Source organism: Aspergillus novofumigatus (genome assembly GCF_002847465.1).
Source record: "Aspergillus novofumigatus IBT 16806 chromosome Unknown P174scaffold_1, whole genome shotgun sequence".
Classification (NCBI taxonomy): Eukaryota; Fungi; Ascomycota; class Eurotiomycetes; order Eurotiales; family Aspergillaceae; genus Aspergillus; species Aspergillus novofumigatus.
The window spans coordinates 2,989,464-3,005,233 of NW_020194274.1; the positions used below are offsets into that span (position 1 = coordinate 2,989,464).

General features: G+C 48.1%; 3 protein-coding genes across 3 annotated transcripts; 2 read left to right on the forward strand and 1 right to left on the reverse strand.

The window, feature by feature from the left end:
• Positions 1-111: 111 nt before the first annotated feature.
• Positions 112-3,048, forward strand: P174DRAFT_382636 (origin recognition complex subunit 4). The gene is made up of 3 exons (XM_024823125.1): positions 112-157; positions 218-1,974; positions 2,033-3,048. The coding sequence occupies exons 2-3, from the start codon at positions 466-468 to the stop codon at positions 2,645-2,647; spliced, it is 2,124 nt and encodes a 707-aa protein (XP_024687515.1). The 5' UTR covers positions 112-157; positions 218-465; the 3' UTR covers positions 2,648-3,048.
• A 4,359-nt stretch (positions 3,049-7,407) lies between these two features.
• Positions 7,408-8,154, reverse strand: P174DRAFT_33527 (uncharacterized protein). The gene is made up of 2 exons (XM_024821682.1): positions 8,138-8,154; positions 7,408-7,919 (listed from the first exon to the last, which is right to left on the reverse strand). Exon 2 carries the CDS (start codon positions 7,775-7,777, stop codon positions 7,508-7,510), a length of 270 nt encoding a protein of 89 aa, XP_024687516.1. The 5' UTR covers positions 7,778-7,919; positions 8,138-8,154; the 3' UTR covers positions 7,408-7,507.
• A 4,713-nt stretch (positions 8,155-12,867) lies between these two features.
• On the forward strand, positions 12,868-15,234 carry flbA (developmental regulator FlbA; the record flags this gene model as incomplete). The annotated part of the gene is made up of 4 exons (XM_024828668.1): positions 12,868-13,542; positions 13,654-14,779; positions 14,841-15,028; positions 15,088-15,234. 4 exons carry the CDS (start codon positions 12,868-12,870, stop codon positions 15,232-15,234), a joined length of 2,136 nt encoding a protein of 711 aa, XP_024687517.1.
• Between the last annotated feature and the right edge of the window lie 536 nt (positions 15,235-15,770).

Below are 15,770 nucleotides of genomic sequence, written 5' to 3' on the forward strand. Positions count from 1 at the left end.
TGGCACAGAGAGATTCACCTGATCTCGCGTCACGCGTTTTACCTAAACCACGATATCATGGTTGTCGTCGCGGCAAGAGGATTTGAGATCTATTGAGATATACTCAATTGACCACATCATAATACAGTGCGTACAATCCAGAATATTGACCACGTACGTAGGTGTGTATCTCACCGTTTTTATGTTGCTTACCTCTAATATGGATATGCCCACCTAGGTGATTCGGTCGCGATTCCGTCCGAAAGCTTTGTCCGCCTAAGCGGTCTATTCTTGGTTTTGATGTGTCGCATGGGCATCAGCACCAGCCATTGATCTTGGACAAAGCTCAATGTCTGTCCAACGCTTGAGGATATTTTACTTCGACCAATGCCTGAAAGATAGTAGCCTACATCGCAACAGTTTCGCCCTCCCTTCCCTCGATTTTGACCTCCGTTCCAAACACTACCGAAGACTTGACATCACGAAATGACCAACCCACGAGCGGCGAAGAGGAGGAGGTTGTCCGACATACAGTCTGCAGACCAGGATGGTGATATTCAAATGCGAGATGACGGTCAGGATCTTCACTCGGTTGCATCGCCACTGACAGGGCAGGGCGGATCGTCCACTGCCTCGAAAACATCTCGACAACAACCCTCAAGGGCTGAGCCAGATGCGGTTGAGGGCACAGCCATGAATGGGGCGGGTGACAACTCGGCGAACGTGGAGACTCCTTCACGGAGTGGCCTTCGGTCGAGCGGACGTCAACGGAAGCCACCGCAGAGATACGAGGAAGAAGTTCTCAACACTCCGCCGTCAGTGAAGAGAACCAGATCGTCTGTCGGACCATCTGAGCGAACGCTACGAAGCACAAGGAGAAGTAGATTGGTGCCGGGGACGGAAGAGGCTGAGGAGAACTCAGCGCAGCCTCAGAAGGGAGGACTAGCCAGAACGAGGTCTAAGAGAGCTTCCGTCAGATACGCTCCCACAGAGGAACATGAAGAAGAAGATCAACTTGAGAGCCGAGAACAGTCGCTACAGTCTCCGACCCCAGAGGATTATCAAGATGGATTGGACGACCTTGTTTCGATGCAACTACAGCAAGATATCACTCACCAGGATGCGACCGAGAAAGACGACAGTATGGTTACGTCCGATCCTCTGCCTGACTATGCAGAACGCTTCCAGAGGCTGGTTCAGGGAGGCCTTAACGAAGAACTACGGCTTCTGACAAAGGTGCTTCTCGAAAAGCTCAATGGAAAGCAGCTCATTCCGTTGAAAGGGCTAGAGAATGAATACACCAAGGTGCGTCAGCTCATTGAGCAGACCGTCACCGCTGGCGAAGGTAACTCAATGCTGCTCCTTGGGTCTCGTGGCTGCGGCAAAACCGCCATTGTGGAGACGATAATATCGTCGCTGAAGAAAGAGCACATGAATGAATTTCATGTGGTTCGACTCAACGGCTTCCTACACACAGACGATCGACTTGCGCTGCGGGAGATGTGGCGCCAACTCGGTCGTGAGACCAACACCGAAGAAGAGGCAGGCAAAGTCAGTACCTACGCCGACACCATGGCAACTCTACTTGCTCTCCTGTCTCATCCGGAGGAATTGTTCGGTCCTTCTGGAAACCCGAAGGCCGTCACGGCGGCCAAGTCCATCATCATCATTCTTGATGAATTTGACCTGTTCGCGACTCATCCCCGACAGACCTTGCTCTACAATTTATTTGACATCGCACAAGCTCGCAAAGCTCCAATAGCTGTGCTGGGACTTACCACGAAAGTCGATGTGACCGAGATGTTGGAAAAGCGTGTCAAGAGTCGGTTCAGTCATCGATATGTCTACGTTCCACTTCCCAGAAGCTTCGAAACTTTCTCGGGAATCTGTTTTGCGGCGTTGAACTTGGAGGACAATGAGAAGCAATGCTTTTTTGACGGTGTCGCACCCGGGAAGGGAAACACACTATTGGAGGGGTGGAGGACATATCTACAGGTATACTCTTTTCTGGGTTGAGTCCGCGTGTCAGAAGACACTAACTCACATCTAATAGGCACTCTGGGCCGACGAATCGTTCAACCATCATCTGCAGAGGATATACCATCAGACAAAATCCGTCAAAGAATTCTTCTCAAGTGCCCTACTGGCGATGACTGAGTTGCACTACAGCACTTACGACTCCTCATTCGAAATCCCGACACCCAAGACCTTCAGCAACCAGGCTTTATCGTGCCCGGATCCTGCTCCTCTTCCCTTCTCTACGTCCACAACTATCTCTGCAAGCCCGTCATCTCTTCCGCTCTCGCTCCTGCTGGCCGCGACCCGTCTGACAGCGCTGTACGACCCTGGCGTCGAAGCCGGTCAGCCTCAGAATCTAGCCCCACTTGCACTGTCCTTCCCCGCAGCATATGCGGAATATGTCCGACTGTTGACATCTGCTAAGACATCTGCTTCGGTATCTGGCGCGACCGTCACTCCTGGACGTGTCTGGGGTCGAGATGTGGCGCGCGAAGCGTGGGAAAAGCTAGTCAGCTGGGGGTTAATCAACCCTGTCGGCGGGGGAAGTGGGACTGCAGATGGACGGATGTTCCGTGTCGAAGTCAGCTTCGAGGAGGTGGTTGCCATGGCGGGATCGGGTGGCTCACTAGGGAAATGGTGGCGTGAGTGACACCGTCTGTTGTCACTTGCCACGTTTGTGAAACCACCAAGCTTAACGACTGTCGTGTGGTGTATGGCGTGGATGACAAGCACCATATCACATGGCGCCATGTTGCGGGGACAGGTTGAAGCCAATCACAGGGTATTTGGGGGCATCTCGTCATCAAGATGGTTCAGATAATCTGCAACAATTAAACAAGTCCAACGTCCATGCAATACAGCTCGGAAAACCCCCAAGCGACAACCCGAGAACTTTTACCTCGGCGCTACTGAGATACGAGTTAGTGCCAGTATGTCTTCAGTCAGTAATCTATCTAGTCTAGACGCTGCGTCTTTGAATCGACAGCTTCTACTCCACAGTCTAGCCCAATGTTTATATGATGATCAGCGCCACTCTCGGCCAAAAACGTGCAGGACTGCATACTATGTTCTTTGAGTGATAGTCCACAGATCGAATAAGATACTAGTGATATTCCTTCTGGTTGCCCAAGGCACCTGACCAGACGGAATGAGTGCCATTCTGCTTTCTCTCTGAACTATACCCCGAGTTTATGGTATGTTGTCGAGGGCTAAAGCAAGACTATGTGAAGAAGGGACGCGGATGTGGCATTAAACACCATACAGACGAGGTTGAAGCTGAATCCTTAATCTACGTAGAGATCGTGGCCGAACTGGGAAGGCACACCATACGCGGGCTGGGTCTGCCACAATACGCTTGTCTTCACCAGGATCATATACAGTGGGATGCAAAAAGTATTCGACCACCCCTACCTTACCGCCTACTATTCTGCTGGCAAAAAACCACGAAACGCGTACATATCCATTACTTCCATAGGATATCAACAACCAAAATGGGCCGTAAAGGCAAAGAATAACTGGGTGGAGGCAGTTATAGAGGCAGATAGTTGGTATACAAAATATTAGTTGTAATGGAAACAAACTCCTTCCTAATTAGGTCTAGCTAATAGTAGGCGGTAAGGTAGGGGTCGTCGAATACCTTTTGCACCTCACTGTATCCTATAATCTAATCCATCTATGTAATACTCCGTATATTTTACCTGAAGAATGCTATCAATCTAAAACCGGGGAGAGCGTGACTCGCACTCGATACCCAACGTAGCACTCCATAATCGAATTGAAACAGCGGTACAGAGTACGTATGCGCGTGGCATAGAATCAACAGATCGTCGGCAGCGGCGGCACGTTGAAGATCACCCTAGACAATCCAGGAAAGGCATAGCCCTATCTCCGCAAAAGTCCGAAGGAAGACAACTTCAAATCCCGTTCTCGCGACCATCAATCAAGGGGAATAGTGTACGGGATACTGGGGACGGTATACTCCGTAGATATATCCCCTGGCATCCGCAGCGCGTCACGAGTCATCCAGTCAGGCTATCTATGACGAAGCTGACCTGCATTCTGCAGGAGTCAACTGAAATTGGATGTCACAGTCTCCTTGAGAGCAGGCTAACGGCCCAGTCCAGGGGTCCAGGACTACCGCCCCCCCTCCTCTTCCCTTGAATATTGCAGTCTATCGCGAATCGGGCGAATCAGGATCCCGCGTGGCCAGACACTAATGCACGCAATCACAGCGGAGTGTACGGAGGTCAAGTTTGATGCCATGACTACCAAGACTTTGCGCCTATGCGCAAATATACTGAGTTAACCATCGCAGATGGGAAGTTCGGATGCTGGGGAGGAGGTTCAGCTATCGGAGCTGTACTCTGTAGCACTTTCAGGAGAGCTGGGATGGGTGTAGTCGCGATTCCGGAGATGAGATTGGGGAGCGAATCCTTACTGTTGGACTGTAGCTTCCGCTCCTGGCGCTCTTTTGATTGGTCTGCGGCGGACCTTTGTACTAGTGTGGCGGTAACATCGATTCTTCAAGGCTCATGTAGCTCGTCGTGTTCGTAGAATGGACTTTGAAGCATTAAGATATTGACCCTGCGGTTTGAAACACACAAAGTACACTTGCAGAGTATTTGAGAGAAACATCGAGAGCGAGCTTGGCGATGGTGGTCGGCAGATGAGTTAACGACGCCTGGAATGGTTCGATCAGCATACACCTAGGCGTGCTATATAATAGCTTAGGGGCAATCTGCATGACTCAGATGTAGATTAAGTGCAGCTGAAACTATAGTCCTTGACATCTAAGCTACTAGAGGCACTGAGCGGTAGATAGAGCTGCCAGTGCATTCATTATCTGACGGTCAACCGGCGCTCTTTGCATCCTTGAGTGTGGTACAGAGGCAAATATCTCCAAGCTCCTTCACCTTCTGCAGGTGTGTGATGTGTATAACTTCCCAGCCATGTGCAACGAGAGAGGAATGTACACTAGGCCCAGATTGGTATGTCGAGATGAGGCCGGTAGCGTGGAAGAAGTTTGAGTGGGGCAGTTGATCGGCCCAGAATTCTGATTTGCCCTCGAGGCTGTTTTCGCGTGGGCTACAAGGATCAGTAGTTTTGGACTTTCTTTTTTCACCCCTTTTTCTATTTCCTCAAATATTGCTGTACACTTATCATTTTCTGAGGTTATCATCCATGCTTTCCTCGCCCCCTTGCTCCTGCAGAAATTCAGGCGTAAGTACAGCGTAAAGGCAGTTTGAGTGTCAAGACTCCTGTATCAGCCGTAATCAACAATACGTACTTGGCTTTGGGTGCAGTTCATCCAGACTTGCCCAATTTTTGGGACACGGAGAAGTCCGTTACCCATAGGATGATGTCAGATACGAGGTAAAATAATAATAATACAAACTGACGGTATGTTTTCCTCGTCTTTGAGACTCTCTAGTGTCTCTCGTCATTTCCAGAATTCGGTAAGCTTCTGTTGCCGCTTTGCCATGTGGATAGACTTGGTAATGGTTACATTGCATGTTGACCACGCTACAGAGGTAATGGCCATACCGTACAGAACGCTCCTGGTATTTTCACTGTTACTGCGTGACATTGCAGAGTTCCGATTTACCGCCTTCCGGAAGATCAGCCACGTGTGTCTCCAGCCAGTGTGTTTTCGGAGATGATCAAAGTCCGCCGGTTTTCCTATCGTCCGACCTTATCATTCGGCGACGGAGAGCCAATTGGGCGTTTGGATCAAGCCCGTATGACCCTTGTTTTTCCCTTGTGTCTTCAAGGAAAGGGATCCAAAATTTGACTTGAATCGCTGATCTTCATATTACCTTGCATTTGTCTTGTTTGATCATTATTGTGGCATTGATCGACAGACGGGGGAAACTGATACGTCAGGTTTACGATCGCGAAGGATTTCTCCGCAATCGCTCAACGACTCTTGACTTTTGAGCCTTGTATCTAGGATTTACGGATGTACTGAGTAGTTATCCTTCATCCCTTACGTCCTGCATATGACCATACATCGACTCATCACACAGTCCCAACCTCTCCACAGCCTCACCACGTAAATAATGTGAGACATCTCGTATCGTTAAGCGAGACCTGGCGCCTCCACTTTCTTCTAATGCGTTCTGGAATCCTTCCCAAAGCCTTCTAGCGCCCCGTCTGATCCTTCTGGAGGAAGTTGTTTGGCGGAGGACATTGGAAACTCCGAAACCAACTAGTGCAATTTATATAGATCATGCCGACCACGGTACGATCTCGTTTCACCGTTCGATATGTTCCATTTCGGATATTGTTCCCTTCTCTTCCAGAAGGATCATGGAATGACGATGTCGTTCTGGCCCATGGACCACTGGAATCCGGCAAGCCCAGTGTTGTGTCCAGTGTCCACATCGGAAACTTGGCAGCGACATCTACATCCCACTACGGTACACCGCTACAATAAAACAATGGGTCAGGGGTAAAACCAAGGCTTTGGATGCGGCAGCGAAGCAGAATGTGCGATATCCACCGATGCTGCCCTATCGCTTGGGGACGAGACCGCTATTCGCATTGTAACTCTGTAGGGATCAGGATTCTGAAGGGAAGCCAGGAACTGAAGCTATAATTCAATGTATCAGGGTACACGCAACAAACAGGCAAGCTCAATGTTTACATTGGTTTTGTCCATAAACAATAGGGCAATTGTATTGCTCGCTAAGCTTGCTGGAGCTACAGTTTATTGCACTAATGATGAAGCCCTCAGATGGAGATACTCCTGCTTCTCTGAACGCCCACTTCTCCTTACAACTTGGTATAGTAGCATAGCAGAATCCGGAAATAATAATCAGATGAAAGTTCTCCCTATTTCTACGGAGTCGTTCCTCCAGAAAGTATACTGATCATAAATGATATCTCCAGTTCTCAGAGATCACCTGTCAACTCTATTACGCAACAAGCTCGCAAGCTCGGTGCTAAACCTTCATCGAACCACGTGGCTATCATAGTTTTTTCGCTTCTTGCCGTCCTGTATACTCCGTAGGCTGTATTCGATTTTCTTTGGATTTCCAGTGTACACTTCCTCGCCGTTTTCTTCTCCACTACGGCGAAGTAACTACTAGTATTATTTTGAGGTAGGTAAGAGGTTTGTTAGCGAGCATCACGCCATCACCGACTGACTGCTGTATTATTGAAGGAGTCACCAACTCCAAGGCGACTCCTTGACCCACAAGTCCACATTCTCACCCACCACCGTAAAGACAAACTTACAAACCAGCCCCATCTGCCCCACCAGTTGGTCGAAGTTACAATCATCGTAAGCGCTATTACATGTGGGGTCATGTTTCATGTTTTCATAACATGATACAGAGACCTGGGGATGCCGAACCCGTTGATTCCTGAAAACTTGGTTGTCTGCTCTGTAAAGTTGGCCTGTTGTATTTGCATGGTGCTGGAATAGGTGTTCTATACTGACATTACGGTTGGGTCGGTGATTTCACATCAATGAGCATTGTCTTCGATCATCCAAAAGTTGTTGAGGTCAAGCTGCATTATGACGATAAATGGTAGTATTAAGGGCCAGGAAGCTAAGGTAGCTTCCTCTCTTGGTTAAATGTGCAGCAACGCAGCAAGCTGCAAGCAGAAAGTAAATAGTGCTCCGAGACGGCTGAGCATAGGTTTCAATGGATACTATCCATGTCATGCTCTCAAAGCGACGTTGGCTTCGGGAGCTTGCATATGCTGGGCTGGAGACAGCGTTCCGTGTGGACGGCGAGTGGTGACACTGCAGGAGCATGGGCATATCGGTCATGGAGTCTGACCTTCTAGACCTGTTTGACTTTGTCTAGAACATGTTCCTTGCCGATAACTGGCCTGATTTGGATGATCTTCCTGCGAGGCTGCCCATATGCACTTCTTAGAATCCAATCGTCGATACTTGACACTTGACAGGTCTACTCCGTATAGTTAGCAATTAGCACTGTGAAGCAGTAATGTAGTCATTGATAATCAACGCAGGTCTTGGCAGCGAGCATCCTTCCAGGACGATCCTTTGACGGTTCCTAAGGCCCTCTGTAAATTTTCATTAGTAGCATGGCAAACTTGTGCAAATAAAGGCCTCGTCCAATCAATGTGAGTGTCTTTGTAGAGGAGCTTCATCGCATTCACCTACATCATATAGTTCAGCTCAGTATGCGGGGTGTTAGTGGAATAATGCAGAAGCTGCAGTTATGGCGAGCTAGTTGTTTGTTACAAGCCATCATCTCAATGGTGATAGAGATGGTTGATAATGGACGATGCGAGTATATACTAGAGTACACTGCCGGACAGTTCATAAGTCTCCTCTCCCTGACGATGATAATCGTTAATTGATCCCTTGACATACTGACGCTGCGCCTCTATTCAACGAGCCCAAGTAATACTCCAGACTCTAGACTCAGCCTTGCCAATACCAACATAGCTAATCCCTGTCAAAGTCGTCTCTCGCGTGGCGTTCAGGGATCTGCGTCCACAATAAACCACAAGAAAACAGTATAGATCTGGATGTGATGCAAACAAAGCACACCGACTTTTATCTTGCTAATCGCAGATGAAACGCAGATAGCAATTCCCTCCCTTGTTCCTAAAGGCTGAGAGTCAAACAACTGGCCTCAGCCGTGTGCTATTTTAGTCCTGTCAATGCCATGGCTTGACCGTATGCAAAACACGGAAAAGGTAAAGACGGACTAGCAAAGGCGAAGACGCATATTTGGAATGCTCGGATATCGGAAACGAGTCTAAGAATCCTTCCATGTGTTTGACACCTGTGTGGCATGGGCTCGTGATCAGTCTTCGTAAAAGGGTGAGCATGAAACAGGCTGACAATGATAATAGAGTTCTCGCCAAAAGACTAGCTCATCGGACCGCAGTTCCTTCCCAAGTTATTATTGTGACAAGTCAGACATTTCCCTGTACAGTTTACGATCAAGAAGGACTCATCACTCAGACTCTAGATTCCTGATGGTCGGGGTCTCACCGCTTGGTCTCCTGATGATATGTCATAATGTCACTGAATAGAAGTGGGACTGGGCGCCAGAGACACGTTTCCAGAAGAGTCTGGTTACGCATACTATACGGAATATGTAGAGCATAAATCTGAAAGGAAGATTGATCGACTCCCCGGTTTTACGTGGTAATGACCATTACCTACCTAACAAACCTGGAGGTTTACTGATCATAATGCAATTGAGTATAGTCTCTAGGCCTACAGGGGCCCCTAGCAGCTACTAAACCTCGCTAAAATCCTTCGATGAACGATATGCCCAAGCCCAAACTCTATCCAGAACATATGAGGCTCATGCCTCATGGCCATGTCAGATTACGGCGATCAGACCTGCAGGCTGCAGGCAGCAGCAGCAGCAGAGGACAGGCGAGTCGGACTCACCACAGATGACACCATGCTGAGCAATCGTGATTGCTTTTGCTAGGACCTACCGACCTCCCAAGGAGCTTTGACTCCAGAAAGCCACTGCCAGGGGTGTGTTTCAATCCGGGGACGTACAGCTTGCGTGGCTGTTTTAGACTTTCTGATGCCTTGAACCAGTGGCTGCCAACTGCTGAATTGATGGACTATCCAAAGATTCCATTTACCAGCTTAGCCGGTCCCTACGGCAATTGGCCGCTTTGACAGTGAGTTTTGACAAGAGATTCATGTTGATGATATCAATGTTTTAGAGGTTTACAAATCAGACTGGTGTACAGAGTAAACCATAATTCGCACTAGATAATAATAAATGGTTTTTATTATTGTGGCGGGCCACGCGGTAAATCTAAAACAATATACCCACTCCCAAGGTTGGTGGGACCCAAGTCAAGCATCTGGGTGATGCCATAGAGCGGTGAGTGCAGGCTACAGAGTTCCTCACTAATTGTCCGATGCAGAGTATGAAGTTTATTGACAGTTCATGTCAATATGATAGAGTCGACTATTTGCATTACTCCTCCAAAGCTATTAATCTGCTGGTTGGAAGGATCCTTGATGCAGGAGGACATAGGGTATCCAGAGTATTTTGGCAAGGATAGGCCGGATATTGATTCGTATCGCTGAAATCGCCATATGTCGGCTCAAAATCGCCAATCACAGGATGCAGTGACTTGGACCCCTTCTCCCATTACGAGAGCGACCCAACTGCAGGTCAAAACGGCCGGCCACGCCAACAAGTTAGCAACAAGATCTAGCCCGCCAATCCGCCAGCGCTTCCTCCACGTGCGTCCACGTGGGACCGCTCGGACGGGTCTTATTCTTGCTCTGCCTCGCGCATGGAGTAGGACATGTAAGAAAAGGGAAGCTACCTACTTGGAAATGTCATGGACGGATGCAAGATACCCAAGATTTGGTTTCTAGGGAGAGGGTGGCTTTATTTCCGCCATTAATTTGTTTCCAGAATACTCCCCGTTCCACTCAGGCAGTAAATACCTACGGCCTCCACAGTTTCCTCCACAGTTTCCTCTATTTCGTCTATATCACGTTATTGGACGGCATTTGAAGGATAGAGAGCCTGCAATATATGAGAACCTAACTGAGTCATTACAATCTTATTCTATTCTGACACCTTGATGGTTCCCGCTCTACAAGTTACTCAGCGAAGAAAATGGCTGAGATTATCATTCCTCAACCGTGAACTTTTTGCCGTGAACTCATAATGAATGCAAAACACCACAAAGCATATACCTCTCTACGTGCTGTATCAGCGTCAGTTTCCAGTTGTTCATTGATGTAGATGCTCAAGCCTCAACGCATCTCCACCTTACAATTGTCTGTTTGATGGCCTGAGGCTCACTGTTGATCTGCGATAGATAAATGCTTGGTTTGCTTGGAAGGAAATTGGATTCCACGTGGAAGTGGATGGAGGACCCCTGAAACCCTGAGTACCTGGCCAACCTCCAAGTCGCAGGTTATCAAGACCTCTGTAGTCCGTATCACTTAAGCAGCAGCTTTGTGGTGTCTATTGCCGTTGAAGGTTTTTGATGCCTACGATCAGTGGCCACCAAACAACCTCAATCAAAGACAAGGTACAAGGGTCTCTCAATGAGGGATGAAACTCTGTAAGTACTATCAGAAAATCGGTCTTGGGATTGTGATTGGTGAACACTCCCAGTTTTCCCAGGTTGTGTGGCTCGGGGACTAGCCACCTGGGCATGCAACTAGAGTAATTTTAGGCAAGAGCCTTGATTGTCAGGTTGCCTATAGGCTACTCTGATTGGTTGAATCTCAAGGGGGATTTCCTGCTGGACTGCTAATGACTCAACAACCGCTGATCAATACTGGATTGGACCGTATCCTGAATTTCCCAGGTATCAAATTTGGAAGGTGAGTGCGCTAGACCTGTACTCTGATTAGTTGTCACTGTAGTGGGCAGTAACTTGGCGTCCCCAGAAGTCGGCATCTATCCGCTCTTCGTTCGGTCTCGCCGGGGACATCTCAGTGGTTACCATACAAATGCCCTGGTTGGTGAGCAGTCAGGGTGCGTCGCGGGCCACGTTTTACTTTGCTGGAAAGACGAAGCATTTGTGACAGTGGAAAGAACCAAAAGAATGATTCCAAATAATACAAAGTATTCAAGCTCCGGGGAGTACGATCATACCTATATCAAGTTAGACTGGGGTAAAATCGATAAAATAGTACTTGTTTGCGCTCCTTCATACGGAGTAGAGTGAATTAGTTGGGATATCGCTGGGGCGATCTCTGCGACACTTTCCCTAGCTTAAATTGTACCTAAATATGTGCTGATCATCCGACACTTGCAGGGCCTTAAAAAGCAATATATACAGCTTAAGAGTATCTTAACAAAATGGTTAAACACCAAAATTTAACGATGACTCTTTCTTCTTGAACCAAAATATCCTTGCATCAAACAGAAAGGGATCATCAGGGTAGCAGCATATGTGTCTGGCCATCACTCTGCAAAGCAAAGCGAACGTCAATGGCAATATGTACTATCAGAAACAATAATCAAGCAGTTGTGGCTGTAAACTATTGCTTACCAGCAGTTGGTTAGTGTTTGGTACATACATACCTCGAATTACATACAGCTTACGGGAAATATCACCCTAGTCTTGACTCTGCAGGGAAGGGGCTTTCCCTCCTTCCTCTGATCGCCCAAAAAAGGATGATCTATCCATCTGCTGTCCTTGGCCCACGTTGCCTGGCGCATGAAACTGTCCGCGTGCACAGTGGGTCAAGAATGACAGGCCAAATTCTTCACGCCCCTACAGTGGCTTTCAGTCCTGGTTCCTACAACTGCAAGCAGGTAGGTAGGTATGACTGAGACTCTCTAAAATATTATGACAAGTCTTTACTTTATGTCGGTCTTTCTTTGTTTTATGCTATAGAGGTCCGAATTTTGCTACCTAGGTATAAGAATAGTGGCCTCTTGATTTCATTCTTCTTGTCGAAGCGGATCTCTTAACCATTACAGTTCCATTACAGCCTGACCGATACAGGAAAGTAATTGTGGAAAATAGTTTGTTACAGAAAAAGAAGCCAACCAAGCTGAGCTCCCCGCTCCCTTTTCCTTTTCCATTTTTCTTTTTCTTTTCTTTTTTCTTTTTTTCCTTTTACCCTTCTATTATTCATTTCTTTCCCACTTCCCCTTAATACAAATATCTGATTTCATCATTCCTCTCTTCTTCGTCCCTTTCAACCATACTCCATACATCCTACCTGATTTATTTATTTTTATTTCTATTTCTAATTTTCCTTATTTTTTATTTTTATTTTTATTTTATTTTATTTTATTTTTTACCACCGAATTTCCTCCTTCTCTTTCCCGGTTATCTTACGCTCATACCGAACATACATACATACAACAACCCCCTCCTCGCTCTTCCATTTCCACTTTCTTATCTGGTTCGCACTATTCAATGCCAACCATATCCTCCACTCCCCTCGACCAAGGATCTCCTCCCTCCTCTCAGCATCACCATCTTTCTTACCATTCCCATACATCTACTACATCTGTGCCGGTCTCTTCCACCCCGGCCGACATTCCTTCTTCTATCATTTCCCCTCTCGCTTCACCCGCACCCACGACGTCCAGCACCACTACGACGGCCAATACAACCGCCACCACGACGACTAGTTTCACTGGTTCTGTGATTGGCTCAATCTCACGACGCAACCGACGGTCGTTCGCTGCATTAGCCCGTGAGAAGACCTCCAACGCTCTCGCGAATCTTTCAGCCATCGGAAGCACCACCAATTCCTCGCTCCGGACCTCAGCCTCGTCGGGAAGCCTTTCTAAGCATTCGCGGAAGCCATCGCAGATTAGCACCCACGAAGTTGCTGGTGTTTCACCTCTGACCCCGCCGTTATCCGACGGAAGTACGAGCAGCGATCAATCGAGCCCCGCGTGCATCGAGACCTCGGAGGTAGAATTCCAGCAGAGCTTGAGCGGAAGGCGGCGCCACACTCTTCAACGCAATCCACCTATCTCAGAGCAACAGCTGGAAGCCGGATTTGCCGCACTCCCATCCAAGATGCACCAAACGTCTTCGAGACTGTTGCGTATGACGGAAGATGACCGCCCATTTACAAAGGTATGGAAGAAAAGAAAGCCGGAGCTTCTGGATCAATTTCAGCATGATACATAGAATGCTCAAAAGTTTGAAGACGATGTTTGTTGACGATTTCGGCTTTTGTTTCTGTAGGATTTCATGGACCTTTTTTCCACCCTTATGGTCAGCTTGAAACTGGATTCGCATCGTGTGAGGTTTACGAAATATGACCACACTTTCACATCCGAGGAAGCCATCAACAACCTCGGATCGCTTAAGTTCTCCCAATCGAACCGCATGCCTGATCCCAAGGATCCCTCTCGCATCGTGACCACGACTACGACCACCACCTTTTCTATGGCCAAGGAGATGGCTCGCTCGGTATGCCAGCGTTTCGTTGACGCTCGCTTTATCGAACCCGTTGATGGCAAAGCACTACCGATATTCCCACTGAAAGGCGCGTTGTTTCAGCTCACTCCGAAGGGCATCAATATCTTGCAGAGATTCTGCCAGAGAAACGGTATCACCGCTCGACACGTGATAGATGTGCTGGAATCCCCTCGCAACACGATGCAACTGGTCAATCTGGAGCGCGACACGGAGACTGATAAACTGTCGCATGACCGAGCCACCATCGAAGTCATTTTTCGCCGGTTTGCCGGTCAGGATGGACCCAATGTGAAGAGTAGTATTTCTACTTCGGATTCAGATTCGTTGAGTGACTACTCAAACGGTCTTGTTGGGGTTAAGATGGCCAAGGAACGGAAAATCAACGACAAGATCTACATGAACACCTTCACCGGGAAGGCTGCTGTGGACTGGTTGATGGATTGCTCGACAACCATTGAACGCCGGGAAACCGTCCTCATTGCGGAGCTTTTCGTCAAATACGGCCTGATCACAATGCTTCAAGAAGACAAGGGGTATCCTCAGCCAGATGCGTCCATTGTGGTCTTCCAGCCATCCAAGTACGCTATTTACGGTATCACGGAGCGGGGCCAGCGGGTTTGCGGTTGGATTGCGCGCGACAAGTCCCGCGAGACGTTCTATGACAACCGTGGTATGCCGAAAGACTCGAACAACGCTCGTTTGAACCACATTCTTCACGATCCTGCTCTGCGACTGCTATTCCGTGAATTCCTGCGTTTCTCTCTATGCGAAGAAAACCTGTCATTTTACCTCGATGTGTCGGAATTTACCGCTGCTTACCACAAGGCGGAGAAGATGGGTGCATTCAAGAAGGCCGACGCCGTCCGCGAAACGCTGGCTGCGGCATATGGTAAGCCACTCTTTATAGGGGATTCTGATTGGTTATATGATTTTTGCTCACTTTCTTCCAGGCCTTTACAATGCTTTCCTTGCCCCCGGTTCTCCGTGCGAGCTCAATATCGATCACGCACTGCGCAACAGCTTAGCGAGCCGTATGACAAAGGCTGTAGGTGATGATGAGTCTATGTTCAAAAGCCTTCAGGAGGTTGTGCAGTTGTTTGAGATGGCTCAAACATCCGTTTTCAAGTTAATGTCTAGTGTAAGTTCTTTTTCTTCCGATAACAGCTTGGTTAATCACAGTTCGCTAATGGGGATCAGGACTCTGTTCCCAAGTTCCTACGTGATCCGAAGTATGCGGTTGTCTTGCAGGAGCATGATGTCGACTTGATCGGTGCTCCAAGGGCTTACTCACCTACTCCGGCACCCGTTCCGGAGCGCTCAATGAGTCGTTCAGCACGCTCTTGAACTGTGAGGAGGGAATACGTTCTGCGATCTACATGAGCGCAAAGTCCTTGTAAGGGATGACTGCAACTCTGCCAACGTTCTCTGAACGTTCTCGAGACACGGGGTGTTATATCGTCCGCGGTCCAGCACGCAAACTTTATTGGACTGGTCAAGGAGACTACTACGGCGCTCGAAGTCTCCAGATGATTTGGCACGATTGAATCCCGCCGCTCCCACAGTATGGGAGCATCGAGGGCGAGGGCCCGTTGATACGTCTCGAATTTTCTCACCTCGTTGTCCGTTACGCGCCTCCGACTCGGAGTAACTCCGCCCTACTCCACATAAAATTTTCCTTTTTGATTTCACCGACGCTTGATACACGGTTGAGCTCAACAACAGCTCACGCTTTATGATAATCTTCATTTGTAATCAAGTCATCACGACGGATGAAAGATGTTACGATCTATGGATCATATGATAGAGATGGCCGGAACTGGGGTGTTTATAATATGTTTTCCTTTGTTCGACCCTCGCATATTGAAGAGGAGGCTGAAACC